This window comes from Catharus ustulatus, chromosome 27, assembly GCF_009819885.2.
Source record: "Catharus ustulatus isolate bCatUst1 chromosome 27, bCatUst1.pri.v2, whole genome shotgun sequence".
In the NCBI taxonomy this organism is placed as follows: Eukaryota; Metazoa; Chordata; class Aves; order Passeriformes; family Turdidae; genus Catharus; species Catharus ustulatus.
In genome coordinates, this window is record NC_046247.1 from 4,948,855 (window position 1) to 4,976,441 (window position 27,587).

The window sequence follows — 27,587 nt, forward strand, 5'->3', positions numbered from 1 at the left end:
TCCTCTTGGGCCCTGACCTCACACCACGCAGTGCCAGCCCCCATGGAGCTGGGCTGATACTGGGTCCTGGAAAGCAGACTGGAAACTTCAAATCCGCTCTGGCCTGGGCCTGTCTGGTTTCCTTCCGGCTGCACATGGAGCTCTGAGCACAAACAGTTCCACAAAACCAGGTGTTTTTATCAAAATCAAATTGTTTTGCATAAAGAGGAGCCACCCTGAACCTTTGGTGCCAGGTGTCAATGAAAACCATGCAAAGAACATGACAAAAACAAAACCGAGAGAGAAGTGAAAATTCAACCTTTCTTCGATCTTTTTTAATCCATTTACTGATTTCACCACACAGAAAATAATAAAAAAAAAAAACGGTACAAAGAACTGTAAAAAATTCTGATCCTTCCAAGCAAGGTGCATTTCACTGCAGCAGAAAACAAATCATGTGCTGGTTCAAGCCCAAAAAAGTAGAAGTATTTGGCAAAAAAAAAAAAACCCTCTGTACCAACAGACACCATCCATGGAAAGCACGTGTATCCAAAGGGAAAGGTTCTCTGCACCTTGATCCCTTTGGGACACATCACATAAACACCATGAGACTCAACAAACTGGGAGCAATTCCCAGAGATCTGGGCAGCCCAGACTGTTGGTAGAACACACCAGCCTCGGGAAATGCTGGCAGGGAGATTTTTGGGGAAAACCCCCCAGCTCAGCCTGGTGTGAGATCTGCCTCTTCCCACACCCAGTGCTTTGCAGAGCTGTGAGGTGTGTCCTCATTATCCTAAGGAGCTTGTGCTTGGCTCAGCCTGGGATTGAGGTGTTTTGAGGTCCAAAATATTCCCTCCCCTGTTGGCAGCAGGGTGGGATTCCCACAGCTTGGAGCAAGAGAGGATTTGAAACAGCTCCCAGGATAGAAAAATAAGTAGGAAAAAAAAAAAAAAGTTCTAAATTACCATTCAATTTAAAAAAACCAACCAAAAACAAACAAACCAACAGGACAAAGCAAGCACACTTCAAAAAGCCCACACACTCCAAAAAAGCCTGGCTGGAGCAACCCAGGAGCACACAGAATTCCACACACTGGAAATGGGGTTTGTCTCCCTGCTGTCACCAGCCAAAAGAGAGAGTGCTCCCCTCCCTGACCCTGCCCTAAAGCAGCCCCCCCAGCCTGGCTGATCCCACAGGAGCTCTGGTGCAGGACATTCCCAGCCCTGTTTCCCTTTTCCTTCCCTCCACCCTCCTGTTCTCCTAAACAACTCCTGGAACTCCTTTTAGCATCCTAGATGTTTCCTAGAGAAACTCTGAGAACTCTTTAAAGCCAAGAGGGACTCTCATGTCCCTCATGCTTGCCAAGAGCCAGCAAAAAGGGAAAGGATGATTTTAGGGTTTGGAGAAGGTCAAGCCCTCTTTCCTCTCTTGGAATGAACTATTAGGAAATCAAAACTAGAGCTGCAGCTTTCACAGTGACCAGAAAATGGCTCTGCCCTTGTCTAAGGCGACCACAGGCAAGGAGCTGATTATTCCCAAGTCTGGGAAGGCCAGAAAAAAGCCCCACAGGAGGGAATTTAATCATCCTGGGATTCTCCCCATGCAGTCAGTCGGCAAGTGTGGGACTGGCACATGCCTGGCACCTGAAGTGGTGCAGCTGGGTGCCCGTGTGAAGAGCTCTGGGTTCCTCAAATTCTTTTTTTTTTTTTTTTTTTTTGCCTGGGGAAATCCAAAGCAGGAGCCAAGCAGGTACTTTGTGCCCTCTCCAGAAAATCCCAGCTTGAACAAACGTCTGGGGAAAGGAACTACAGGAATGAAAACCACCTCACAGGTCCAGCTGGGGCACCAATGCCTTTGGCAGCCCTTGGTCTGACCAGCACCAGTCCATTACAACTGGAGGGACTGGAAGCTTCACTCATCCCAAACTCCTCAGGGATTTACATTCCTTCTTTTCTACACTTGACAAGGGAGAGGAAGCAATCTTCCCATCTGAATTCCTGACCCCGACAGGGCATGGTGCTTCCCCAGCCTGACCCCCTCCTCCACAGCACCACACCACAACCAACACCCCCAGTGCAAACACAGCTGAACTGCACAGGGCATGAAGGGTTTGAGGTACACCACAGAAACTGCTTCAGCATGGCCAAAGGCATGTATGAACAAGAGAATCTGGGTGTCAAACTGGAAAACTAATCAGGGAGAGAAAACCCAAATCCGTATCTATGGTGGATCAGTTCCAAACAAGTGCAAGAGAACCCACATGCTCCCAACCTGAGTATCCAAACCCAAAGGATGGAGGAGAAGGAGAAGTAGACCAAGGCAGCTTCATTCCCAGGCAATGGACAGTCCCATGGCTCATTGTGCAGCAGATGCTTAATTTCCCCCCAAGAAGGAGGGGTCAGTCCAGCAGATGGCAAATTCCATTGCATTGGGACACAGAAGTTCTGGGTGTGCAGTTCTGGGACAAGCTTTTCCAGCAGCCAGACACCCAGGGGAAAAACAAGGCAGCTGGGAAAGGAGCAATTTGGGGAAGTGAGAGGTTTCATCAAGGTGCAGGTGCAAAACAAAAAGCATTTTCCCTCCTTCCCGTGGACTGAAATCCAACTGTGGCAGCACTGTATTCCCATCAGCGGCCGTCATCATCTGAGGAGGAATCTAGATCTGGAAAGGCAAAAGAGAAGGTTGGAATTACCTCAAAGTTCAATCACTCAATTACCTCAGCAGAATCACTCTGCTGCTTTGAGAGGCTCCCAAAGCAAAAACGAGCTCTTGTCTTTGTTTTGATACCTTTCCTCTTCCTATAGCAGAAAATAACTACAGGCACATCTGCCTTGAAGGGCAAGAGGTGGAAAAAGGTTTCAAGGAAGAAAGGATCTCCACAGATCCTATCCTTCTCCCACTAAAATCCCCTCTGACAAGTCATTTGGATCAGTGACAAAGCCACTCAGAACAGCTCAGCTCCAGACTGTTCCACCTGAGCCCTGGGTCAGCTCTGCCAGCAATTTTCTGTCTTACTTTTTTCATTTCCTGGCAAAACCCTTTTTCAACACCAAACTCTGCTTTCCCAAACTGACTGAGTTGGGGCTTTGGGACCCCTCCTAATGCAAAGGGCCAATATTTTGTATTTCCAACACACTCCAGGCACACCAACCCCCACTTTGGGCTGGGTCTCACCTTTTGATCCAGTCTCTGATAATCACCAGATTTGGGCCGTCGACCAGTTTTTGATCTTTTTCCTTCCAGAGCAAAAGCAATGATCTTTGGAGGAAGAAAAACGGAGACAGGGTGAGTGGAATAACAGCTTCCAACATAGGCTCACTTGTGGTTTTTCATTTACCAGCTTCTGCAACCCTTTTTCCTGTGACCAAGCACTTGAAATACGTAAATGCCAGTACCTGACCCCAGCTAAGATGGATAGTGAGGTTTGCTCAACAGGCAGAAAACAGTAAGAATTTGTTTTCTTTCTCCTCCCTCAAAATCAGCTTTATGTGAGGAAAAACAACCCCAATCTTGTGCAACCTGCTACAGAAAATTGTCAGTAAGAAGTTGTTAGAGAAAAGATACAGGAATCTCACACCCCTTCATGTTTTCACCTCTTGGCTGAAAATCAGCAGCAGAGCTGAGAACACTCAGTTTGCACTAGATCTGACTCCTCTCCCTCCCACTGCTGTGGGACCACATGAGCATGAACCAAACCAGGAGATACTGGCGAGAAACCGGGCGGGTGCCAATCCCAGCCCTCAGGGCTTGAACAGGGCTGCTCACCTTGCGTTTGTTGTGGTAGGCCACGTACAGGGCTGCAACAATGATGGCTGTGGTCACCAGGTAGGCAAAGAAGTGGCTGCTCTCTGAGCGGGCCCTGGGCAGGGAAGGAACACTCTTCTCTCTGTCCTGATCCAAGGAGGTGTCCCTGCCATCCTCAGCATCAGCCACATCCTCCACGGTGTTTTCTTCATTTTGCACAGAGTTGTCGCCCTCCACAGTAGAGTGTGTCACAGAGCTTTGGTCCTCCTGGGAGTTCTTTGGATTGTCCTGGCCCTGAGGCTGCTCACCACCAGCAGTGCCTTGGCCCTCACCAGCACTGCCCTGGGTCTCAGTCTGGACCTGCTGCCCACCACTGCTGTCTTGGACAGTGCCCCCATTCGTGTGCCCATTGCTGGCCTCGCCGCCCTGGGTGCCAGCCTTGTTCTTGTCACTGCTGCCCTCTTGCTTGTCATTGTTGGCGCTGTTCTGACTGTTGCTGTCATTTGTGTTTTCACTGCCCTTGTTGTCACTGCTCTTGCTGGTGTCAGCCTTGTTCTTCTCACTGTCGTTCTCCTTAGTGCCCTCCTTCCCGGGGTTGTCTGGCTGGTTGCCATTCTGGTCTGTGCTCTGCTCATTGTTGGCGTTGTGGCTGTCAGTCTGGCCACCAGTGCCGGTGTCTGTACTGCCCTGGCCACTAGTGCCACTGCTTGGGTTGCTCTGACCACCAGTGCTGGTCCCTGTATTGCCCTGGCCACCAGTGCTGGTCCCTGTATTGCCCTGACCACCAGTGTTGGTCCCTGTATTGCCCTGGCCATCAGTGCTGGTCCCTGTATTGCCCTGGCCATTAGTGTTGGTCCCTGTTCCACTCTGGCCACCAGTGCTGGTCCCTGCACCGTCCTGACCACCAGTGTTGGTTCCTGTATTGCCCTGGCCATTAGTGCTGGTCCCTGTACCGCCCTGGCCATCGCTGCTGGTCCCTGTACCACTCTGGCCACCAGTGCTGGTCCCTGTATTGCCCTGGCCATTAATGCTGGTCCCTGTACCGCTCTGGCCATCGCTGCCTGTGTTGCCTAGGCTACCACTGTTGCTGTTCTGGTTTTCTTCTCCCTGTCCCCCGCCTCCTCCATTGCTGCTTTCGCCAGTCTTATCTGCACCTTGGCCATTCTGAGCAGACCCTGTGCTGCTGCTTTTCTGTGACTCGTTTTTCCCCTCCTCCTCTTTGCTGCCATTTCCAGTCAGAGTGCTGTCTTTCTGCTTCTCCTTTTTCTTCTGCTCATCATCCACACTGGTCCCGCTGCTCACGCTTGTTTGGGAGTTGCCATTCTTGTCTTTATTCTTCTGCTCGCTTTTGTTCTCTGGGGACAGGTTCCCGTCCTCTTGATTGTGAGCTTCTCCAGGTGTCTCGGCTGCCGCAGGCACTGTGGAAGATTTGCTGTCATGCGTTTGCGAGGTCTCTGCTGTGGGCAAACACGGGAGCACACTCAGTCGGCACTGGGGGTGCTGAGAGCCGGAGAGCAGAAGGGAAATCCCCCGAGAGGGACGGTGGAACCGCTGGGGAAAGGAGAAACGCCACAGCAGCAGGGGGAGCCCACGGGGGCAGGCGGGAGCAGAGGGGGAAGGGAACCTCTAGAGAGAGGAAGGACCGGGAGGGAGAAGCTCGGAACCCCAAGGAACCCGTCCCGCAGGAGGGCCCCAAGGGCAGAGGAGGCCCCGCAACCGAAGTGCGGTGCCTGACCCACCCTCAGCCCAACCGCTTCACTACCCTCTCCTGCCCCTGCCATAGTCCCCTCGACCGCTGTCCCTCAGCGACCCCTCCCTGGGATCCCTGCCGGCGTTCCAGCGGCCCCTCACCCGCCGCGCGGAACCCCAGGAGCAGCAGGAGCCCCACGAGCAGCAGCGGCCGCGGCGCCTCCATGGCGGGCAAGCCCCTCAACGCCGGCTCGGCCCGCAGCGCCGCTTCCGGGCACGGATCTCGCGAGAGCGAGCAGAGGCCGCGAGAGAGCGAGAACAGATGAGGAGGCGGAGATTGAGCGGGAAGGGGCGGGACTTTGGGCGAGACTTGGGCCGCGCAGGGGCGGGGCCCTCTAAGGGGCGGGGCTGTGGGCATGACCGCACAATGGGGGGGGCTTGGGCTGGGGCGTGATCGCGCGATGAGGCGGGGCCTGATCGGCCTGGGGGCGTGGCTGAAGGCGTGGTCGCACGATGGGGCGGGGGCTTGGATGGGGGCGTGACCGCGCGATGGGGCGGGGCTTGTTCCGGCGGGGGGCGGGGCTTGGGGAGCGCCAGCGGGAGGCGGTTGGCGCCCCCTGGCGGGAGCGGGTGCCCGGCAGCTCGGGCCCTGTGCGGTCACAGCCGCGTTTTGGGGTAAAACCCGCCGGTTTGGGGTCTGTGTCCCGGCCCTGAGAGTCCAGGTCGGGGAGTTAGTGAGAAAGTCAGTGACTGCAGCCCTAGACGTGCTAGGACTGCACTCCCGACTCTGGAGTGGGCGAGGCTTGGGGGCAGCAGGCAGGAAATCAGGGCTGCTTTCCTTTCCTTTCCTCCAGGAAAGCTTGGGTCAACCTGCTGGTTTTGGATAACCCGGTGGTTTTGGGCTATTATTTATTTATTTATTTATTAAAACCTATTATTTTTCGGATTTTATTTGATTTTTTTAAATAACATGTTATTTTTTCAGATACTTTTTCATTTTTTCTGGATAATCGGTTGTTTTTCTTTGCTGGCCCAAGTGGGCATGCCCTGTGTGACAGCAGCGATTCCCAGCAGCAGCAGGAAATCGCTGACAGACACAGCCAAGCACCCAGGACTGTTCACTTCCTTCCATTTATCTGGTTTAGACTGTTAAATCTCCCTTCTGTGGGCCAAAGAGCCAGCTTTTCATGGCATCACAGAATCCCAGAGTGATTTGGTTTGGAAGGGTCCTTAAAGCCCTTTCCCGGGACATGGGCAGGGACAACTTCCACTATCACAAGTTGCTCCCAGGCCCATCCAGCCTGGCCTTGGACACTTCCTTTCAGATCCCTTTAGATGGGTTTGCCTCCATCTGCGGCCAGGATGAACTTCCTGGTGTGTAACCAGGTCTTTGCACTGCTCCACGGAGTCTCATCCATCACACAGCACCAAAGCCAGGCAGTGGAATTTCACTGTCTCCAGTAGGATTCACAATCTTCCATGGATCCATTGCCTGCTCCAGTCGCTCCATTTAACCCTAAAACACAAGAAAAACATCACACAGTGATTGGGGAATAACTGGGGAATGATCCTGCCTTGGAGTGTGGCGGAAGATGCGGTTGATTTTCTCCTCTCATGTTTTTTTCCCCCCTCAATCTCTGGGGAATCTCAGTTCAATTCAACATATTCCAACAATCCCTGCTGCTTGGCTCTGCCTTTCCAAGGAGACCAGAACAGTTGGCCCAATGTGTTTCTGGGATTTAAACAGAGAATTGAGGCTGTTTCTCATGCTCAGCTTTCACTCACCCCCTGGAAGTCAAGAGTGATTGAGCAGAGGCCAAGTTCCTCTGGATTTACAACAATGCCTCTGGGAATGGAATTCTGCCCAAATACCATGGATGAGGCTGACACCAGCCCAGAGCCCAGTGACTTGCACCAGGACCCAACACTTCTGTTGGGATCAAACAGGATAAGGTGACTTGACTTTACCTCCCCTCATGTCCCTCGCAATGTGGCCCAAGCCAACGTGATGGCAGCTACTGGTCCTGGATCATGGGATCATGGATTCATGAAATATCCCAGGCTGAAAGGGACCCACAAGGACCATGGAGTCCAGCTCCTGGCGCTGCACAGGACACCCCAGCACCTGAGCATGTTATCACCTGAACAGCAACTCTACATTCCAGTTTTGGGGTGTCCCTAGACTGGTGCCATCTATTCTCATAAATCCTTGCGAATTTGCTTTTTGGAGATGACTCTTTCTGAAAATAGCCACCAAGAGCAGGCTGAACACACAAATCTGGCCTTAATTAACACTAATTGGAGTGTTTTAATGTGGTGTCCAAAGGTCTGGTGTCCAGATAATAAAGTCTTCACCTCGTCCGACATGTCTGCATCCCCCATCCCGCCCCTTCCCCCTGAGGGATAATCTGGTCAGGATAAAGGATCAAAAGGAGAAACAATTAGCAAATGGAAGAATTTAATGATGCTAATTAAAATGTATTAAGTGTAGCCACTGCCTCTGCACCAGCTGCTTTGGCAAGAGCCCGGAGAACGTGGAGCACCAGCCTTACCCTGGTGCAGTGTGGGATAACAGGACATCTGGTGTGCCCTCCCCTCCAGCCCCCAAAAAAAAGAGGTTTGAAGAAACCTTGGTGTTCATGGTGGAGCCCCTAATTAGCTCCATCTCTGCAGGAGACCCCTGGGACCTCATTAGGCTTTTCAATTAGTGCCTGGCCAGCCTGCTGAGGGGCAGGGGGAAGGCTTGGGGAAGGGAGGGGGCTGCAATTAAGCAATCGGGCGGAGGTGACAGAAGTAACCCTGAGTCCAGAAAGCAGCCAGAAAAGCTCCAAGCTGGCTCCCAGATGCTCCCAAGGAGCCCCTAAGGACAGCTCCTGGGAATGAACCCCACGGGGCTGCGGCTGAGGGGGGCCCGTGCCTCTTGTGGAAGGTTTTCAACCTTTTTTCAAGGATCCAGGGAATGATTTGGGCTGGATGGAATCTTTAAGGATACCTTCCACTGTCCCAGGTCACTCCAAGCCCTGTCCAACCTGGCCTTGGGCACTCCCAGGGATGAAGCAGCCAGTTCCACCCCAGGCACAGCTCTCTAGCAGCTCCTCACCTGGACCAACCCCAGGTGGACACACCAGGCATTTCCCAAGCTTTGTTGTGCTCTGGGGAGGGCAGACGTGATAGTCCCTGTGAGTTACCAAGCTGCTCATTTCCATTCCCAGCTCTATCCTCAACATGGATGCTCCAAGCTCCCTGCCTGGCCATGCCTCATAGGCACCCACCATGGGCATGCTGGCCCCTCTTCCAGCTGTTCTGTGCCTCTCAGCCACAGCAGGATCCAGCTGTCCCACCTTGCTCACACTGTGCTATCTCTTCCCTCCACTCCTGACCTCTATTGCATTCTCTCCTGGCCTTTTCCCCTTCTCTGGACGGGATTGGGATACAGTCTGTGAAAAGCCAGTCACCTACAAAGCAGGACCAGGGCAGTGGCAGTGCCTCATTTCTCAGGGGACCACGGGGCCTTGTGCTGTGGGGCTTTGGAGCAACTGTGAAATATGGAATCTTGTAACATTTTGGGTTTGAAGGGATTTCAAGGACCACCCAATCCCATCCCTGCCACAGGCAGGGACATCTTCCACTACCCCAGGTTGCTCCCAGCCTGGTCCAATCTGGCTTTGGACACTTCCAGGGATCCAGGGGCAGCCACAGCTTCTCTGGGAACCCTGTGCCAGGGCTTTACCACCATCCCAGAGAGGGATTTCTTCCCAATATCCCATCTGCCCTCTGGCAGTGGGAAGCCAATATCCCTTGTCCTGTCTCTCCAGCCCTTGTCCCAAGTCCTTCTCCAGTTCACTTGGATCCCCTTTAAGCATGTCCAGAGAGCCGAACACTGCTGGGGAGTATCCCAGGCCTCTCACATCCTGCACTGCCTGGCTCCATTTCACCTCCTGGCTCTGTTAAATCATGAGAAACATTATCTAAAACTTGTCCAAATATGAGCAGTGGAGCCATCAGACCTCCTGGTCACACCGTTCCAAATGGAAATATACTGGATATCCAGGTTTTTTTTCTACAACAAAGATAAATCCCAGAGTTGTCCTCTTCTAGAACCATGGAATGGTTTAGGTTGGAAGGGACCTTAAAGAACAACTTGCTCCAGTCCTCTGCTGTGGGCAGAGAAACCCCCTGTAGAAGTATTCCAGAGGACAAATAAAATCCAAAAGGACACATTTTCCATGGACAACCACTCTGAATCCAGTATTTTTATCCAGCTGTATTGCTGTAGGCATGATGGATATATTGATCCCACGATCTGTTCCACCACGACAGCCCCAGCAGGTCCAGCCAGGACTGGAGAAATGCATCCCTGGTTTCACCTTCTTCCCTAGGAGCAGAGAGGCCAGGAGGGTTTGGTGACCAATTGCTGCTGGCAGGGATAATCCCATCCTGTCTCAGCTCCCGAGCACCGCAAAAGCATTGGAACAGATGTTCCTTTTCCGTATGGGAAAACACTGAGTAAAACAAAGGAATATTCTACTGCTGAAGCCCAACATCTGTTTGAAGCTGTCTGGCTCTGGTTCAGATCTAATTCTTGTGACAGGTCTCTCCATGCCTCTAATGTCCCATGAAATCCAATTCAAGGAGCTGTTTGTCCACAGCCTGCTCCTGGTATTGGGGAGAGTGGGGCCGCATGTCGTCCAGGCATTCCTCACCAAAACCAGTTTCTTGGAACAGTTTCTCTTAGAAAAAGCTCTGTTTTGCCTCTTTTCAAGCCACAGCCACGCATGTTTTGGGTGACACCCTAATCCGGTGCTCACACAACTGTGCGACACGTGGCTGCTCCTCCTGGGCACTCCCGAGGAGTAATCAAGCTCCAGTCCAGAAATCACACTTTTTTTTTTTTTTTGAAAGCAAGAAATTTAAGTAATTTGGAGTGTGGAATGGAAACACCTGTGAAATTTGGGGTTGTCTCGGGTGTGACAACAATAAGGATGCTTCAGGCACTCGGAGGATCCGTGGCACCCAACAGCTGTGTGAGCTTGTACCCTCTGCTCGTGGCTCCCAACTTGACTCTGGGATGCTCCAAGCTGGAAATTTCAGCCTGCTCACATGATAGTCCTGAGCTGGATGGAGAAGCCATGCTCCTGCTGGAGGTCCCACTACTGCTTGCAAAGGCATCAGGAGCTTTCACAAAGTTTTGGGAGCGGGCACTGGCCCCAGGTGTGTCCCCAGGGCTCAGCCAAGGGCTCATAACTGGGGCCTGGTTCAGGAGCGAGATTTTGTAGTTCTGCCCAGCTCTGATATGAAAATCCTCAAATCCAAGACTCATCTGCTGCAGATATGGATGCCAACATCTTGCACATCTAGAAAACACAGGTAGATCCTCCTTTGTCACCATGAAGTTCCCTTTTCCCTGCACCTGCAGACAGGTGCCTGCTGCTGCTCCACTTCCTTAAAAATACTTCTCTGGTGGCTTCTCAGCACTGGAAAGGAGAAGAGAAATATCACGACAGGAGGAAAAAGTGTCATTGATCTCCCAAATGCACCAAAGTCCCACCAGACCCAGTAGCTACAGGATGGGCTAACCCATCACTGATTGTTGGGATGTTTCCACTGCCATGCCTGGGAACTGGGAGACACTGTGGTCCTCAAAATGCAGGAGGGATGTGGGTAGAGAGCAGCCAGGCTGGGCCTGGGAGATAGGAACAGGGCAGGAAGTTCCAGAGGGGAAGGGAACAGGACTGTGAACCCCATAAATTAGCTCCAGGCAGGTGCAGTTCCTAGTCAGTCTGCAACAGAAACAAGATTGTAAGTTCCAGAGGAAAAATGGAGGAGTTTTTCCTGTTAAAATATGAGGAGAGGGAAGATATGCCCAAGTATTGAATTGACTGAGGACTCCAAATAGGTTGAAAATCCATTGGGTTGGTTTTCTGCTAGTCCTCTTTCATGCCTGGTTTGGAAGAAGCAGGCTCAGAGGACCCAGTACACACCAGTAACTCCCACCCCCTGGCTTCTCAGGCACTGGTTCACCCAACCCCCTCATGTCCTGATGCCTGGATAACTCCAGCAAACTGTACACTGTTGACAGACACCCCAAAATCCCCCTGTGCCCATTGACAGAGGGGATGCTGGACCTCAGGAGCAGGACTAGAGTTCCATCCCAAGGTTATTTCCCAGGAAGGCGGCAACAGATAAGTAGCAAGTGCCTCCCACACAGACCACACTCACACAGTGAGTTGCAGCTGTAGTTTTATTTCCTTTTGTGAAAAATAACAGGATTTTGAGGTGATAAAAACACAACCCCTCCCAGGGCTCAGCCCCAGACCCTGCCCACCCCAGCACGACTGTTAGGCAGGAGCAGCACCGACAAAGCAGCATCCCCAGGGCAGGATCCAGCTCCTTGCTAGGACAGAGCTGGGGATGGCAACAGGATGGGAGGATCTGGGAGCAGCTGGAGGCATTCCTGCTCCTGGATCCGGGATGGAGTGACGGTTCCAGTCAACACCTGCCATGTTTGGTGCTGGCATCACCATGCGGGTTTCATCCCTGTGCCCCACGGCAGCGATGGGCGCTCAGCTCATCCCATGGAGATTCCCATTGTCAGCAGCTTGAGGAGGGTCTGTTGCATTTTTTTTTTCTTTTTTCCTTTTTTTTAATAAAAACAGTCTTTAGGTTGACTGCTGGCAGCAGCTCTTCCTCCAGAGCTTCCTTCCTCCAGAGTCTGCTTCCAAAGAGTTCAGAAAGGGTCAAATATTGACCAATAATGGTTTTGGCTGCGTTTGAATCTTGACTGTGGCTTCTGCAATGTACAGTGGGGAGGGGACGGAGGGGGAGCGAGGCTTGTCCCTTAGTCAGCAGGTTTGGTGACCAGGGAGAGGGGCTGCGTCTGCAGCACGGCCAGGGCGGCCGGGATGGAGTTGGGGGATGACAGGAGAGCCGTGGGAGTCACCGAGGCAAAGGGGATGGGTCTGGAGAGGAGCGAGGGCGGGCTGCTGAGGCTGGAGGAGGAGGAAGAGGAGGAGGAGGAGGAAGAAGAGGTGGCTTTGCTGGTGAGGACAGTGGAATGCACGGTGAGCTGAGCCCTGGCCTCGGGCTTGGTGGTGAGGGAGAGCGGCTGGGCCTGCTCCGAGTGGGTGGCAGCCGGCGCGGCCGGCGAGGCCAGCGCTGCGGACGGCGTGGCCGGCGAGTCCAGCATGCTGCCGTGGGACGAGGCCGGGCTGGCACACGGCTTCTCGGCCGGCAGGTACGGCACACACGGCTTCTTGCTCTTGGAGGGCAGGGAGCCTGCAGGGACAGGCACGGCGTGAGGGCCGGAGCCGAGTGCAGGGGGAGGTGGAGGGGGGGTACTCACTGTCCGAGTCGTGGCTTTGCTGCTGCTGCTGCTGTGCCAGCTTCTCGCGCTTTCGCTTCTTTTTCTTGCCCTGGAAAAGAGGATTTCGGGTCCTTCCGTGACTTTTGGCCACTGTGGAGGATGCTGTGGGGGGGAAATAGGGCTGGCGGTGCCCCAGAGCATCTGCAGGGACTCAGCACCAACAGCCACTGCCCCCAGCACCCCAAACACTGCCCCCCAAGCACAGCCAGCCCCCAGCACCCCAAACACTGCCCCCCAAGCACAGCCAGCCCCCAGCACCCCAAACACTGCCCCCCAAGCACAGCCAGCCCCCAGCACCCCAAACACTGCCCCCCAAGCACAGCCAGCCCCCAGCACCCCAAACACTGCCCCCCAAGCACAGCCAGCCCCCAGCACCCCAACCACTGCCCCCCAAGCGCAGCCAGCCCCCAGCACCCCAAACACTGCCCCCCAAGCACAGCCAGCCCCCAGCACCCCAAACACTGCCCCCCAAGCACCAACAGCCCCAGCACCCCAAACACTGCCCCCCAAGTGCAGCCAGTCCCCAGCACCCCAAACACTGCCCCCCAAGCACAGCCAGCCCCTAGCACCCCAAACACTGCCCCCCAAGTGCAGCCAGTCCCCAGCACCCCAAACACTGCCCCCCAAGTACCAACAGCCCCCAGCACCCCAAACACTGCCCCCCAAGCACAGCCAGCCCCCAGCACCCCAAACACTGCCCCCCAAGTGCAGCCAGCCCCCAGCACCCCAAACACTGCCCCCCAAGCGCAGCCAGCCCCCAGCACCCCAAACACTGCCCCCCAAGTGCAGCCAGCCCCCAGCACCCCAAACACTGCCCCCCAAGCACAGCCAGCCCCCAGCACCCCAAACACTGCCCCCCAAGCACAGCCAGCCCCCAGCACCCCAAACACTGCCCCCCAAGCACAGCCAGCCCCCAGCACCCCAAACACTGCCCCCCAAGCACAGCCAGCCCCCAGCACCCCAAACACTGCCCCCCAAGCACAGCCAGCCCCCAGCACCCCAAACACTGCCCCCCAAGTGCAGCCAGCCCCTGCCCAGCAGGCAGAACCCAGGAAGGGCCGGGGAGGCAGGGCCCCACGTACGTAGTTGTCCCGCGCCGACCAGGTCGGGTAAAGCTGCGAGTGCAGCTGCCGCTCCTTCCGTGCCAGCTCGTAGTACTTGGCCTGCTCCTCCCGTGACAGCGAGTGCCACTGTGGGGGAGAGCATGCTGAAGAGCTCAGAGCCACTCGGGGAACCCCAAAGCCAGGCTGGGAACCCCCACATCCACACTGAAGACCCCAGAGACAGGCTAGAGACCCCAAATGCACACCAGAAACACTGAATACATGCTAGGACACCCAGAGCCATGTTGGAGACCTCAAAGCCACACACTGGAAACCCCAAAGCTGGCTGGAATCCCCAAATCCACACTGCTGACCCTGATGACCTGCAAAGCTCCATCCCTCCCCATCCCAGTGCCACCCAGGTCACCACCACACCCCTGGGACTCCCTGGGCTGGCAATGCCCCAGGTCTGATCCGTGGGGAGAAGTGAAGCCAGGGGTCTGAAGGGTCCCTGATGGGGGAATCCCCACCATACCCGCCGGCCCAGGATCTGGTTGATGGCAGCACTTTCCTTCAGCGTGCACTCGGCCACCACCTTGGCCCTCATCTCCTTCATGTACAGCATGAAGGCATTGAGAGGCTTCTTGATGTGGGGCTTCTTCTCCTCCTCCTTCTTTACTGCCACGGGGGATTTCCTGCAAGGAAAGTGGGACTGGGGGTCAGGACCCCCAGGATGAGCCCCTGTCCCCACAGTTGGCCTGGCCCTCACTCACGAGCTGCCTCCAGGGCTGGCGCTGGGCTGGGAGGGCTCCTGCTTGACGATGGGCGAGACGATGGTGGGGTGTGGGATGCCTGAGGGGTGTAGCCCGTGCGTGGGTGGCGGAACCATGTGTGGGGAGAAGCGGCTGGACATCAAACTGCAGTGGGGGGAGAGGACAGGTGGGGTGGTCACCTCCCCACGGGCAGCAAATGATCCCCCAGAGAACCTCCTGTGCTGAGAGATTACCTGCCTCAACACAGTTGAGTTGGAAACCCTGAGAACATGCTGGAATCCCAAATGCACACTGGAAACCCCAAAACAATGCTACCGCAATCCACCCTAGAAACTCCAAATCCACTCTGCAAACCCCAAATCCACTCTGCACTACCCAAAGCCATGCTGGAGACCATGAGTGCACCTGAAAGCCCCCAGACCCCACCCCAGCTTTGAGATGGTGACACTGATCCAGCCCAAGCAATGCCCTGAGCCCATGGGATGTCCCCTTCCTCCACCCATGGGGACCAACCACAGCCTCTGGGGGAATTTTCAGCTGAAGACACCACCCTGATATCCTGGGACTGGTCTGTGCCCATGCTCTGGGTGCAGCAAAGTGTCCCAAAGCCCAGTGCCAGCTCCAGGGTGCCCATGAGGGTCCCTCCCCCTCCAAGACCCACCTGGACATGGAGGCATTCATGGCAAGGGCTGGATATGGGTGCCGGAAGCCACCAGCAGGAATAGAGTACACGGGCTGTCCTTGCCTACAAAAACACGAGTTTCAGGGGGAAAAATGATCCATTTCCAGTTCATGGGCACCCTTGGACTGGTTTTCAGCTGATTTCTGTCTACAAGATTCCCAAATTTTCCAGCAGTAGAGAGTCCCGCCCTTCCCACCCCGCACAGGAGCCTGCAACATCCTGCTGAGCTTGTAGGAAAAGTGGATAAAGAGAGAGGAAGAAGAGCAGGAGAAGGAGGGTCTCAGTCAGCAGTGGGGCTCCCAGGATCCCCAGGGACCCCATGTCAGGGTCAGTCCATCCTTACTGTGGCATGAGCCAGCCCAGCGGGTGTGGGAGCTGCCCCATGGCTCCAGGTGACAGCGGGTAATAGGGGGGCAGCTCAGTGGGGTGCGGTGGCCGTGGGATCCCTGTGAGGGGCAGAGGGAGCAAGGAGGGAGGTCAGAACAGGGGCACGACAGCCTCAGAGCCCCCGTGCCCTCCAGCACCTTTCCTTTGAGCACCCCATTTCCCTCCCAGCCCCCTCTCTTTGAGCAGCCCATCTCCCTCAGCACCCATCACCCCAGGCTGGGCAGAGCTGAAACAGCCATTGCAGAGCCATGGGGGTATCCCCACACCCCAACCTGACCTGTTGCTGGGCAAGGAACCCCAGCCCCCTCCCAGAGACTAGGTTGAGACCACCCAGGAGGCAGAGGCAGCATCCAACAGATAGCCCCCTATTCCCAACACATTCCCTGCACCACCTCGTTCCCTCTGCTCCCCTAAACCACTGGTGGTGTCCAGAGGTTTGTTGGGCTCCCCAAACAAGTTGGTGTCCTGCAGCCCCAGCTCACCCGTCTTGGGGTCAATCTCCGGGGAGAGGTGGCCAGGCGGCGATCCTGGCGGGAAGGGCTCGTTGCTGTAGGTGATGAGCGGCGTCAGCGGGTGCATGTGATGGGCATGCTGCACCACTGGGACCTTGTTGGACTGTGGGGAGAGCGTGTGGCAGGGCACCCGCGGCCACCCTCCAGTCCCCTGTGTGGCAGGGGACCTGCGGCCACCCTCCAGAAACACCCCTATGGGCAGCATCAGCACCCATGGGTGCCCCATCCCTGGAACTGCTCCAGGCAGCTTGGAGGAACCTGGTTCAGTGGAAGGTGTCCCTGCCCACGGCAGGATTGTGCCACTTTGGTCTTTAAGATCCCTTCCAGCCCAAACCACCTCCAAATTCCCTGCCAGGACCATGGGGGTGCTGGGAAGGTGCCCCCACCCCATGGGTAGGGGCTGCTCTTACCAGGTGGGCGGGTGAGGGCGAGCGGTTGTCCTTCAGCGTGGCCCCGGTCGGTACGTCCAGCAGCGGCCACTTCATCTGCAGGTACTGTGGGAGGGATGGCAGGATGCCCTCCAAGAACCTTGGACACCCCCAGCCCCAAAAAAATCCCTGCCCCAACTACACTCCACCAGTCCTGACACATCCCCCCCAGCCCCAAAACACCCCTTCCCCGGCCTCAAACACCCTCTGACCCCAAAACACCCCCAGCCCCAAAGCACTCCCTGATCTCAAAACAGCCCTCAGTCCCAAAGCACCCCCAAACCTGAAACATCCCACTCAGCCCTAAAACATTCCTACAGCCCTCCAAAAAAAACCCTATCCCCAAAAGATCCCCCAGCCCCAAAACTTCTTCCCAATCAAAATATATTCCCTAGCTCTGAAACAACCCTCTGACCCCAAAATATTCCCCAGCCTCGCCTGCATAATCAGTTGAGGACACCCCAACCCACAGGCTGGTGGCAAAGAGGTTTTGGGAGTTTTTCTCCTTTTCTCGGTTGTCTCCTTGGCACCCCCAAAGAAAGGTGCTTTGTGCAGTGCTTGGGGGGACAGAGGCATTTCCCAAAGACAGCAGAAGAGAGGGAGAGAGAATCCCTGGAGATGCCAGGGCTTGAGAATGTGGGAATGTGGCTGGAGCAGCTGCCTGCAGGAGTTTCCCCAAATGCAGACCTTCCTGAGCTGAGGCAGCTGGAAGGAAAACCCAGGAGGATTCTGAGGGAGCATGAACTCTTCCAGGGCTGGGGGGTTCCTCCCCCATCACACGGCCTCCTATCACCCCCGAGGTGTCCCATGTGTCCCCTACAGCACCTCTGGCTGTTTCCTGTCTCCAGCATGCCCCTCCTGCACACCACATCAACCCTGCACCCCTGCCTGTACCCCCTGTACTCCCCTTCCATTTCCAATATCTCCAGCTGCGTTTCTGATATCCTATCCCTGTGTTTTTCCAGTATCTCTCCCTGCCCCTTCAGTCTCCTCCCTCTGCCTCCAGCAACCCTCCATCCCCAGCATCCCCCATGGCTCCATCCCAGGTACCCCACTCCATCTCCAGGCACACCTCCCAACACCCTCCATCACCCCATCTCCCTGCTGGCACTCAAGGACCCCTCCCAGCACCTCCCTGGCACCGCACAGTCCCGAAGCTGATGAGGATTCCTCATGATCCAACCATTTCCACAGCTGCTGGCACAGGGTATCCCCAAAAACCTGCTTCACTCCTAACCCAGGTGCCTTGGGGCCACTTCCCATTCCCATCCTGGCACAGGGATGCTCCAGCACCACACTCCCAGTGCCCCCACAGGGAGACTTCTGGCACTGCCGGGATAATCCCACGACAGGATCCATCCCCTGGCAGCTGCTTACAGGGGCTGGGAGCCTGGACACCACGCACCCAGAGCACGCTTGGAATGTGGGTGGCCCCATGCCCCCAGGCTCACCCTGACCTGACGGGCCCCACATCACCCGTGGGCTCATTGTCTCCATGGGCTGGCCAGGAGCTGACAGCTCACTGTCCCCCCAAGCTCACTGTCACCCGTGGGCTCACTAACACCAAGCAAGCCCTGGGATGAAGGAGGTGTTCCCCAAGTGGCAGCTTCGATGCACCCTCCAAATGCAGGTGATCCACAGCGCCAGGGCAGCCCAAATGTCCCAACAGCTCCATTGGTCATGCTTGCAGCCATAGTGGGGTGGCACTGGGGACCCCCCCACCTGTCCCTAGCCAAGACCCCACATTCTGAGCACTGCATGAGACCCTTGGTGCTCCCCCAGCTGTGTCCAGGACAGGGAAGGAGCTGCCCCCCACATCCCAAAGGGCTCCCTGACCCCCCAGCCCCCACCCCTCCCCGTCACAAAGGGGCTTTCTGGGCTGCTCTGTAAGTAGAGAAGGCGCAAGGGACGGGGACAGGCAGGGAGGCAGTGCAGGGGGGACAGCAGTGGGGGAAGGTTTGGGGGATAAAAGGCTGATTCTCATTTTGAGGCCATTTCGGGAGCCTGGGGAAGGCAAAGGGGAAGGGAGGGGGAGGAAGAGGGGGGATTCTTTCAAATTATACAAAGCGGGGGGAGCTGATGAATGGTTCAGTGGTGATGTGGAAAAATGACACCCCCCCCTCCCCTCTTTTTTCTCCCCATCCCTTGGCTCCAGCTGGGACACAGCCCCCACTGTCTCCCCATGTGGGGATCTGAGCTGTGAAACAGCAGCAAAAAAAAGGAGAAGAAAATAGTTGAAAATCGGTCACATTCCAGAGAGATTAGAGCCAGTCCTGGGTCCTCGTTACCAGCCAATTAAAACCAGGGATAACCCCTTCCCTGCTGGAGCTCATCCCTCTGGGAGCCCCCAGACCCCGGAAGAAAAGGGGCCAGGGATCCCCTGATGTCCAATTAAGAGCGTTCATGAGAGGATTTCCGCTCCTGCTCTGCACAGGGACCAATCCAGTTGTGAAGACTTCCCTGGGAAGGGGGAAAAGCGCTGCTGGAGAAGCCCTGGCTGGGGTTGTGTGTCCCGGTGTGGCACATGCCAACATCGTGGATCCTGGTGTGGAATGTCGGGGTGGCTGCTGTGTGTCCCAGGACTTCACATCCCAGGATTGCATATCCTGGCAATTCCACATGTTTGTGTCACACATCCCAGCATGGTTTGTCATGGTGTCCCAGGACTCCATCACCCTGCTGTGTGTCCCAGCATCTCCTGTCTCCGTGTCCTGGTCCCAGCACCGTGTATCCCAGCATTGCCATGCAGGTGAGATGTGATTTTTGAGGGAAATGTGTTTTCCAGGCTGAATGCAGCATATTCAGGTGTCCCAGCATCACTCATCCCAGCACTGCTCCATTTTCCAGGCTCTGCAACTCATTCCAGTGCTGCACAATCCATCACTTATCCCAATGCTCCCTGTCCAGGCACAGGCTCCTCTCTGCTGGGATCAAAGCCTCAGGCTTGGTACTCACTGGTCTGATTTCAGGAGAGGAAAGGTCTGTTTGGGACCATTTTGCCAGAGGTTCTGGGGCAGGAGCCTCTTTGCTGGCTTTTTCCTTTGCCTGCAGAGGCTCCAGCCCAGAGATGATCCTGCAGGAACCACCATGGAGAAGATCCAGGTGATCCCAGCACGCAAGTGCTTCATCCCCATCCCCAAAACCCCCCAGGTCAGCTGGAAGGCACCCAGGAAGATTTCCACAGGCATCTATGCATTTAAGCTTTCATCCTTTTGTCCCAGGACAGGAGGTGGGGAATGAGACCCCCAGTCATCCATCCTCAAGCCAATCCCTTCTCCAGCCCAAATTCCCAGGGCTTTGCAAAGTCCCCTGAGCCTCTCCAAAGACCCCCAGATTCCCAGCCTGTTTACACAGCTGCAGGATAATGAACAGCCCTTCCCCCTCCCACCTCAGCTCCAGCCCTTTTCCCCCCACATTCATCCCAAAATCATGTCGGTTGAGACAGGACAGGCCAAGCTTTGGGGCAGAAAATGGGGGTTTGTAGGATGTTTAGTGGAGGACTTGAAAATCTTTGTCCAGGCATGGCCACTGCAGCTGAATGGCATCCCAAGACCCAGCTTTGAGCAGCGTCACTGGCTTGTTCGGGAAAAAAGTCATCCAAATTTGGCTCCAGGAGTGACAGGGAGATGGGATTTTTGAGAGAAATGAGGATTATGGGTTCAATGCATCATCCAGTCCTTTAAAACTTTGTGCTTGGGCATAAGAAGGTGGAGAAAACCCCAAATCCGCCCTGGCAGAAGGGTCTGGGGATGCACCCAGAGATGTTGCAGATGAGGATGGCGCCAACAAGGATTGGGGAGAAGCCCCAAACTGGGGAAAAAAGGAGTGGTGGAAGAGGGGGAAAGGAGAAGGGGAAGTAGGGGCCTGGCCTCTCGCCCTCCTGAGCCAGGATAAGGTGTCCTTTGCATCCCAACAAATCACCCCAATACCAAAAGTCAGGGAGAAAAGCCTGGAGCAATCCGGCCCCACAGAGCCCATCACCCGTCCCGCAATCTCGCACCGCAGCTGCTGCATTCCGCTTCCCTGGGATAACTGGGAAGGGAGAAATCCCAATTACAGCTGGATTTACAGCCCAGGGAATGAGACATAAATCTCTCCCCCACCCCCACCATCCATCCGCTTCCCAGCCAAATAATCTCCTCCAGATGTTGCCCATGAACACCAGGATGACAAATTCCAGCCAGGACACTTTTGGGGAGGGTCTCCTACATCCATACATCCCAGAGAGAACCCCAACACTTCCTGGTAAGAGTTATTTTCCCATCAGGATTTAGGGTTTCTGAAGGGTGATATGGGGGTGATGCAAGAGACATCACCATGTCCCCTTCTAGAATTTTTTGGGTGACACGGGCTAGGCAAAGGGTGTACCAGGTGGGGACAAGGATTTTGGGGTGGAAACGAGGGTTTGTGACACCTTAACAACAGATGTTTCTCCATTCCCATAACACAGCCACAGATATCAGATGAGAAATGCCAATGGGGCTAGGATGGGAAGGTGGAAAAGTGGCTGGGAGATTAAAAATAAGTAAAAAAAACTCCTCCATTTGGGATGAGCTTGGAGTGGTGGCATTTGTACGACCTCATTTCCACCCACAGATCCCATGTCCCCACCCTGGGGACACTGGTGGTATCTGCTGAAGAATTCAGATCTGCGGAGGAAGGTGGGAGAGGGAAGGCAGGATGGGAAGGATGGGAGGCATCAGGATGAGGCTGGAGCACTGCCAGGACACCAGCGGGACAGAGCTCAGCCCAGAACGGTCTTAGCACCGTGATGACCAAGCATTCTGTACACGTGGGTGCCACAAGTATCCCAAGCTTCCCTCACTCATGGGTGACCTGAGCACCCTCACCCCACATGGGGCTGACCATCCCTTTCCCCTGGGTGACTCGAGCATCCCATGGACACCCTGAGCTTTCCCCACCCATGGGGAATACACTGGTACACCCCCCAGCATCCCTTGCATGCCCTGGCCATGGGGCAGGACTAGCTCAGTGCCTGCTCCCTGCCCCCTCCTCCCTGTCCCCAAATCCTGCTGCTGCCCCGAGGCTTTTGTCTGCAGCTCTTGGCCCCAGCCTCAATGGATCCATTCATCTCCTTGCATCCTGGGGGATCCCAGCAGGAGCAGCAGGCTCAGCAATTCCGCTGCTCCTGAACCTCCCCCGAGCATCCTCGAGTCAGGGCTGCAGCACCCCCGGGACAGCAGCACAGCCAGCTCCCCATCCTGCCAGAGCCCTGAGCGGTCCCCAGGGCTCTGGGATCACCTGGGGTGAACACACCGGGTGAAATCCTTGCCAAAAAAACACCTGAAAATAGGCAAACCGGGAAGGGACACATCACCCCTTCCCCTCCCCTTCGGACAACCTTCCCACACTCCATCCCCTTTCCTCTGAACTCCGAGAGACAGAGCACAACACAACCCGATGCTGGTCCCAGCCCCTTCTTCCCTTATCCCTCCTCTTCCTCCATCCAGGATGCACCGGGCACTTCCCCTCGGGTTCCTCTTCCCTCCCAAGCTCCCGCCAGCGACTTCAAGGAAGGAAAACTAATGAAAAGCAGCTGCTGGGAATTCCAGAAGGATGATGAATGTGCCTCAGCCCCGGAACAATCCCAGAGCTGAGCAGAGGCGCCCCCGAGCACTTACTTCATCGCTTTAATTTGGGAATCGTGTTAGAAAAGGAGGGAGGAGGGAGATTTGGGGGGTGGGGGCGAGTGGAAACCTCCTGTAGGTCTACAAACTCCGCCCGCAGGGTAATTAGCCGAAGAGCATAATTAAGGAGCGGGATAAAGGGGCCATTGTGTGCGTCAGCTCTGCAGAGCAGGCGGCAGAGGCTGGGAGTAGGGAAACTGAGGCACGGGGAGGGCTCAGAGCCGGGAAGGGCTGGATCAACGCAGCAGCTGCACACAGCAACACGGACAAGCCAAAAAGTGTGAAAAAACAGGGTTTTTCCTTAATATTTTCCAGGTGCGGAAGGAAGGCGGCACTGATGGGAGGCAAACCCCAAATAAACCAGAAAGTCCCAAATTAGTGCAGGAGGAAGGGAGAGCTGCCATGGTCCGAGGATGCTGAGCATCGAGTGAGCCCCCACGCCGGAAAAATTCCCCCATTCCAATACCTCCATCCGCATCCCAACGCCAAAACCTTCCACGCTCTGCCAGAACCGCCAGCAAGACCCGCCTGGTTTTTGGAGCAACCCTTTTTCCTGCCAAAAATCCGTATTTTAATCATTTTCCTTGGCAGCAGCGCGGTTAAGGATCTATTTTCTTTAGGAGACAGATACGGCTCTGTATTCTCAGGAATTCATCGCAGGAGTGGCGCAAAAAAAGCCGGAATAAGCCCAGGTTATGGATTTTTCCCTCATTTATTTTGGGATCGCAGCCTGCCGAGGCACATTAATTACAGAGAGGTGCGTTAATTACACCAGCATGGCGTTGGGGAGAGCTGTTTGGATGGAATTCCATGCCTGAGGAAGGTTTGGATTTATTTAAATCCTTGCCTCCAGACTCGAATTCCTGGGGTTAAACTGTTTTTTTTGGGAATAATGCCAGTCCTGTGCTTTGCTGCTCCAGCAGTGCCGTGCCTGGGTGGGTCCCATCCACTTCCCAAGCAGGAGAAAGATGCTGGGATGAGATTTTACCCGAGTGTGGATCCGTCTCATTCTGGGTTTGAGATAAAACCCATAAACTCCACACGATCCTGATGGAATGGATCCAGCATCAAGGCAATAGGGATTTGCATCCATCCAGTTCATGCATGTCCAGAGTATTTCCTTTCCATTCCACCTTGGAGATGTTTGTGTTGTTGGGAATGATCCCAAGGAGCCAAACACAGCCTCACGGGTCCCCAATTCCTGACTCCCCGTGAGGAAAACCAGGCTAAAACACTGCTCTAAACAGCAATTGTTAGGTTCCAACAAATCCGTTCACCAACAAGAGCAGAGCCCCAAAAATACTCCCTGGACAGAAATTGCCAGGAAAGTGATACTGGGGACCACGGACACTTCCCAGATTCCAGGATCCCATTTGGAAATAACCCAGAAGCAAAGCGAATTCACACAGATTGAAGAGCAGGAGCACCATCCATCCATTGGTGCTTGGTGGGTTGGCACAGAGAGGGGACCTTTCCTGGTTTGGTGGGAAGGCACTGTGTAACCAGATTCCTAAATATTTTCCAGATTTCCATAGATATCCCAGATTTCTAAAGACTTTGGAGTGGAGAAATGCAGAAGAACCGCTTCCCTGCCTGGTATTCCAAAAAAAGTCGTCCAGTTGTTTGGCTGTCAGATCAGTCCTGGCATACACAGATTTATCCATCCACAGGATCCACCACCTTCCTGGCCACCTCCTTGGAGCATCTCCTGACCATGGAGATTATTTGGGGTTTTGGGTTTCTTCTCCCAAAATCTTTCTTTTCCAAGCAGTTTAATCCACAGCACCTGGCTGCAAAATATGAGACTGGATGCCATGGCCACAGAATGCTGGGTCCTGCACATCAGCTTGTTTCCTCCAACGCTGGGGCAAAAAAAGAAGGAAACAAGGAAAAGACGCTTCCCAAGGCAGCCCGTGTCTCCTGCCACCCAGGTGTTCCGCGTGTCCAGGCTCATCCAGAGCCTCCTGGGATGAAGGTGAGAGGTGGGTTTGGCAAGCTTGGTGCCCTCGGGTGATGCTGCACCCAGCTGGATCCAGAAGGGACTGGGAGGCTGCTTCCAGCAGAGGATTGGGAAGGCTGTGCCTGGATGCATCTGGTAGGGAATCGGGGATGCTGTGTCCAGATTGATCTGGTGCAGGTTCAAAGATTCTGTTGCCAGGAGGCTGTGGTATGGGATTCAAGAGGCTGAGCCTGGATGGATCCAGTATCAGATCCAGCATGGATTCAATATGGGATCAGGGATGCTGTGCCTGGATGGATCAGGAACAGGGTCAATGACGCTGAACCCGGCAAGATCAAACACGTGCCCAGCAGGATCTGGTTTGGGATTGAGGATGCTGCACCCAAACGGATCCAGTACAGGATCAAGGATGCTCTGTCCTGCCATTTTCTGTTACGGGACTGAGGATGTTGAGTCTTGCTGGACCTGGTACAGGATCAGGGATGCTGTGCCTAGGTGGCTCCAATGTGGGATCAGGGACACTGCCCATCCAGTTGCACTCGGCATGATGACGTCCAGGGATCTGGGGGATCCCTGTGCTGGCACACCATGGGAGCTCATGGAAGGGGGTTTGGTGATGGGCACAGATCTCCTGGGCATCAATGGCTGTGGGATCTAGCAGGGCTTTCCCAGCAGCACCACAAAATTCACCCAACCTGCCCCCAGTATCCCTAGTTCCCCCCCACACACCCCTCACTAACTCGGTTCCATGCAGAGGCCCCAGTCCGTCGGAATTCCGCCCCGATGCAGCCCAAATCCATGCTTTCCCAACCCCGGTCATCGCTCTAAAACACCAGCTCCAGCCCCTGCTAATTAATCCCCTTTCTGGGATTCATTAAATCATCGTTAGTGGCTGCTTGTGACGGATCCCAACCCCAATCGTTTCTCATTACCCTGGATTCCTTGCCAGTGTTTGGCATCGTGGTCAGTCCTGCTTCATCCCCAAAACCTCATAATCCCAAGAGTGACAAATTGGGAATACAACCTTTATCCAGCTAACTGCAAAACACCAGATAATTAGCTGATCGGCCCTCCCCATCCCAGGATTTGCACATCACAGCCACTCCAACCAGTTGCTTCCAGGAAAGCAAAAGTAGGAAAACCCTGAAAATATGGAAAACTCCACGCAAAACCAGCCGGATCCCGGGATTTCAAACCATTATAAATGCCACAATATTGTTGTCCCATATACGTTCCACATGGGAACACAGTTCCCTATGGATCCGGAGAAATAATACGTGGAAAAGCATCACCGGAGCGAGAAATACACCTGGACAACCAGGAGTGAAGTGCGGTGCTCCAGCCCGGGATTCGGTGGGTACCTCCCTCCCCGAAGGCTCAGGACCCCCGGAGGGCTGAGAATTCTCTCCTCCCTCGGCGGGCCTGAGAATTCCTCCCAGGATGGCCCGGTAGGGCCACGTAGGGAACACCTCATGTTCCTAAAATACCTTTATATCCCTGAAGTTACTTTAGGATGCTGACCAAGAAGTTGAGTGGGTTTGGGGGTCGAGAGTCTCTGCTGAGGGGAGGTGGTCGCTCCCCCTCTTCCACCCCACCCCCAGTTCTCGCTCAATTTGCTTAATCACTTCTCCCCCCGCGGCCAATGGTGGCCCATTAACGGCTTTAAAACCCTTTTAAATGAGAAAAGCGGCAACTCAGGGTCAGGTTGGCAACTCAGGGTCAGGTTTCGGGGCGGGTCCCCCGGAGTGAAGCCCCTCTCAAAGCCTCCCCACCACCCAAAGGGGTGAAGTAAACCAAAAATAAAGGAAATAAACCGAATTTCTTGGGGTTTTTCTTAAGCGTCAGGTGGTCGCTTTCCTGCAGGAGGGGCTGTGAGGCTTAGGGGGGTCTGAGCACCCGCAAAAGGTGAGGTGAGGCTGGGAGGACGGAGCGGGGATACTCACGGTGCGGGCTCCGCCGGGGGAGAGGGCTCCATTGGCGAGGTAGGGGCTGCCCAGCTCAGGGAGCATCAGGAAGGGGTAGCCGGGATAGGGGGGGCCCTTAAAAAAACCCCCATCTTGTTGTCGTCTGACCACTGGGGAGAGAAGGAAGCGGGGGGGAGGTCAGGAGGTGGAGGGGTAGGGGGTGCACCCACGGAGTGGGGCAAGGCTGGGTGCGTGGGGGACCCAGGGAAGTCCCTCTGGGGATGCCCAAGTCCCCTGGGGCCGGCCCCCGGTTCTTCTGGAGATTTCCCCTTGGGGGAAGGATGCCCAAGTCATTTTGTGGGAGTCCTTGGTTCTCGCGGAGGGCAGTCTGCACTTGTGGGGAATAGATGGGTCCCTCTGGGGGTGCCCAAGTCGCTTGAGGGGGTGTCCCTGCTGCTGGGGAGCGCGGTCCCCGCGGGAGGGGGATCTCGGCTGTGTGGGGGCAGTCCCGGGGTGTGGTGGGTCCCGGTGCTGGTCATTCCCCGAAAGGACCCAGCCCTGGCGGTGTCCCGAGCTCGGCTGCTCCGAGGAGCCATGGGGGGCACCGATCCGCCGTGGGGAAGCGACCGGGGCCGGTTACTGGGGCGGAGGGGCGGGACCTGGCACCAGTGGGGTGCGAGAGGGGACACGACAGGAGGGCAGACACAGGGGAGGCGACACGGGAGCTGAACTGGGGGACACAGCAGATGGACAACGTGGGGGGGTGAGGACACAAGGGTGAGGACATGGAGGGTGGAATTTTGGGGGGGGGGGAGTTGAGGATACCAGGGGGAGGAACGCGGCGAGCGGGATACGAGGGAACTAAGACACGGGGGGGACACACATGGGGGCGAGGACACTACTGTGGGGAGACAGGGTGGGGAGAACTGGAGGACACAGGGAGGGGAGACGGGGGGACACACAAGGGGTCCCGCCCGCAGCCGGGGGCGGAAACAAAGAAAAGTTGGGAAGTGTCGGCTGGTCCCGGGGGATGTGGCGGGGAGCAGGGGGGCGCTGGGAAGTGGGGTTCGGTACCTTCTGCCAGAGAGTCCCGCGGCTTCTGGAAACTTTCCCGGGGCGGCGGGGGCCGCTCCGCCTGCGGGGAGAGGCGGTGAGCGGAGCGGGGCCGGGCGGGGGGCGCCTCCCCCCGGCTCCCCGCCGCCCCTCGCCTCACCTCGGGGCCGGGGCCGACCACGGGACCGGGGCCCCCTCGGTTCTCGGTCTCGCTGACCAGCGAGGACTTGAGTTCGTCCAGGTCCCCGTGGGCCGAGCCGCGCCCCGCGCCCTTGTCCTGCTCCTCGCCCTCGTCCTGGAAGGCGATGAGCTCGTCAGGGGCCCCCAGGTCGTCTCCCCCCGTCGGTTCCAGCTGCGGCATCGTGGGGTCCCGCCCCGGCCCCGCCGGGCCCCGCCACCGCCGCCGCCACCGCCCGGAGGGT

At 55.7% G+C, this 27,587-nt stretch overlaps 2 protein-coding genes across 4 annotated transcripts; both read right to left on the reverse strand.

Annotated features, from left to right (window-relative positions):
• Nucleotides 1-286: 286 nt before the first annotated feature.
• On the reverse strand, nucleotides 287-5,693 carry TGOLN2 (trans-golgi network protein 2). 2 transcript variants are annotated; one of them, XM_033081166.2, is made up of 6 exons: nucleotides 5,575-5,693; nucleotides 4,757-5,180; nucleotides 4,517-4,606; nucleotides 3,745-4,486; nucleotides 3,154-3,237; nucleotides 287-2,640 (listed from the first exon to the last, which is right to left on the reverse strand). In XM_033081166.2, the coding sequence occupies exons 1-6, from the start codon at nucleotides 5,636-5,638 to the stop codon at nucleotides 2,635-2,637; spliced, it is 1,410 nt and encodes a 469-aa protein (XP_032937057.1). In that variant the 5' UTR covers nucleotides 5,639-5,693; the 3' UTR covers nucleotides 287-2,634. The 2 variants fall into 2 exon arrangements, with proteins under 2 accessions (XP_032937057.1, XP_032937058.1); XM_033081167.2 differs by lacking the exon at nucleotides 4,517-4,606 and adding an exon at nucleotides 4,701-4,730 and having other exon boundaries at nucleotides 3,745-4,490; nucleotides 4,761-5,180; nucleotides 5,575-5,692.
• A 6,095-nt stretch (nucleotides 5,694-11,788) lies between these two features.
• Nucleotides 11,789-27,573, reverse strand: TCF7L1 (transcription factor 7 like 1). 2 transcript variants are annotated; one of them, XM_033081154.1, is made up of 12 exons: nucleotides 27,326-27,573; nucleotides 27,187-27,247; nucleotides 26,152-26,282; nucleotides 16,583-16,666; nucleotides 16,143-16,275; nucleotides 15,617-15,719; nucleotides 15,253-15,336; nucleotides 14,592-14,735; nucleotides 14,354-14,513; nucleotides 13,858-13,965; nucleotides 12,755-12,824; nucleotides 11,789-12,687 (listed from the first exon to the last, which is right to left on the reverse strand). In XM_033081154.1, the coding sequence occupies exons 1-12, from the start codon at nucleotides 27,524-27,526 to the stop codon at nucleotides 12,251-12,253; spliced, it is 1,716 nt and encodes a 571-aa protein (XP_032937045.1). In that variant the 5' UTR covers nucleotides 27,527-27,573; the 3' UTR covers nucleotides 11,789-12,250. The 2 variants fall into 2 exon arrangements, with proteins under 2 accessions (XP_032937045.1, XP_032937044.1); XM_033081153.1 differs by having other exon boundaries at nucleotides 11,789-12,824.
• Nucleotides 27,574-27,587: the final 14 nt, after the last annotated feature.

Excerpts from the sequence above, each read along its gene's own strand:
- TCF7L1 (XM_033081153.1), bottom strand. The coding sequence starts at position 27,526 with ATGCCGCAGCTGGAACCGACGGGGGGAGACGACCTGGGGGCCCCTGAC. Across the intron at positions 26,283-27,186 it reads GCGGGACTCTCTGGCAGAAG|TGGTCAGACGACAACAAGAT; the intron begins GTACCGAACCCC and ends TTCTCTCCCCAG. Across the intron at positions 15,337-15,616 it reads CTGGGCTGGCTCATGCCACA|GCAAGGACAGCCCGTGTACT; the intron begins GTAAGGATGGAC and ends GTGTTTTTGTAG.
- TGOLN2 (XM_033081166.2), bottom strand. The coding sequence starts at position 5,638 with ATGGAGGCGCCGCGGCCGCTGCTGCTCGTGGGGCTCCTGCTGCTCCTG. Across the intron at positions 5,181-5,574 it reads CCTGGGGTTCCGCGCGGCGG|CAGAGACCTCGCAAACGCAT; the intron begins GTGAGGGGCCGC and ends GTTTGCCCACAG. Across the intron at positions 4,487-4,516 it reads GGCCAGGGCAATACAGGGAC|CAGCACTGGTGGCCAGGGCA; the intron begins CAACACTGGTGG and ends CAATACAGGGAC.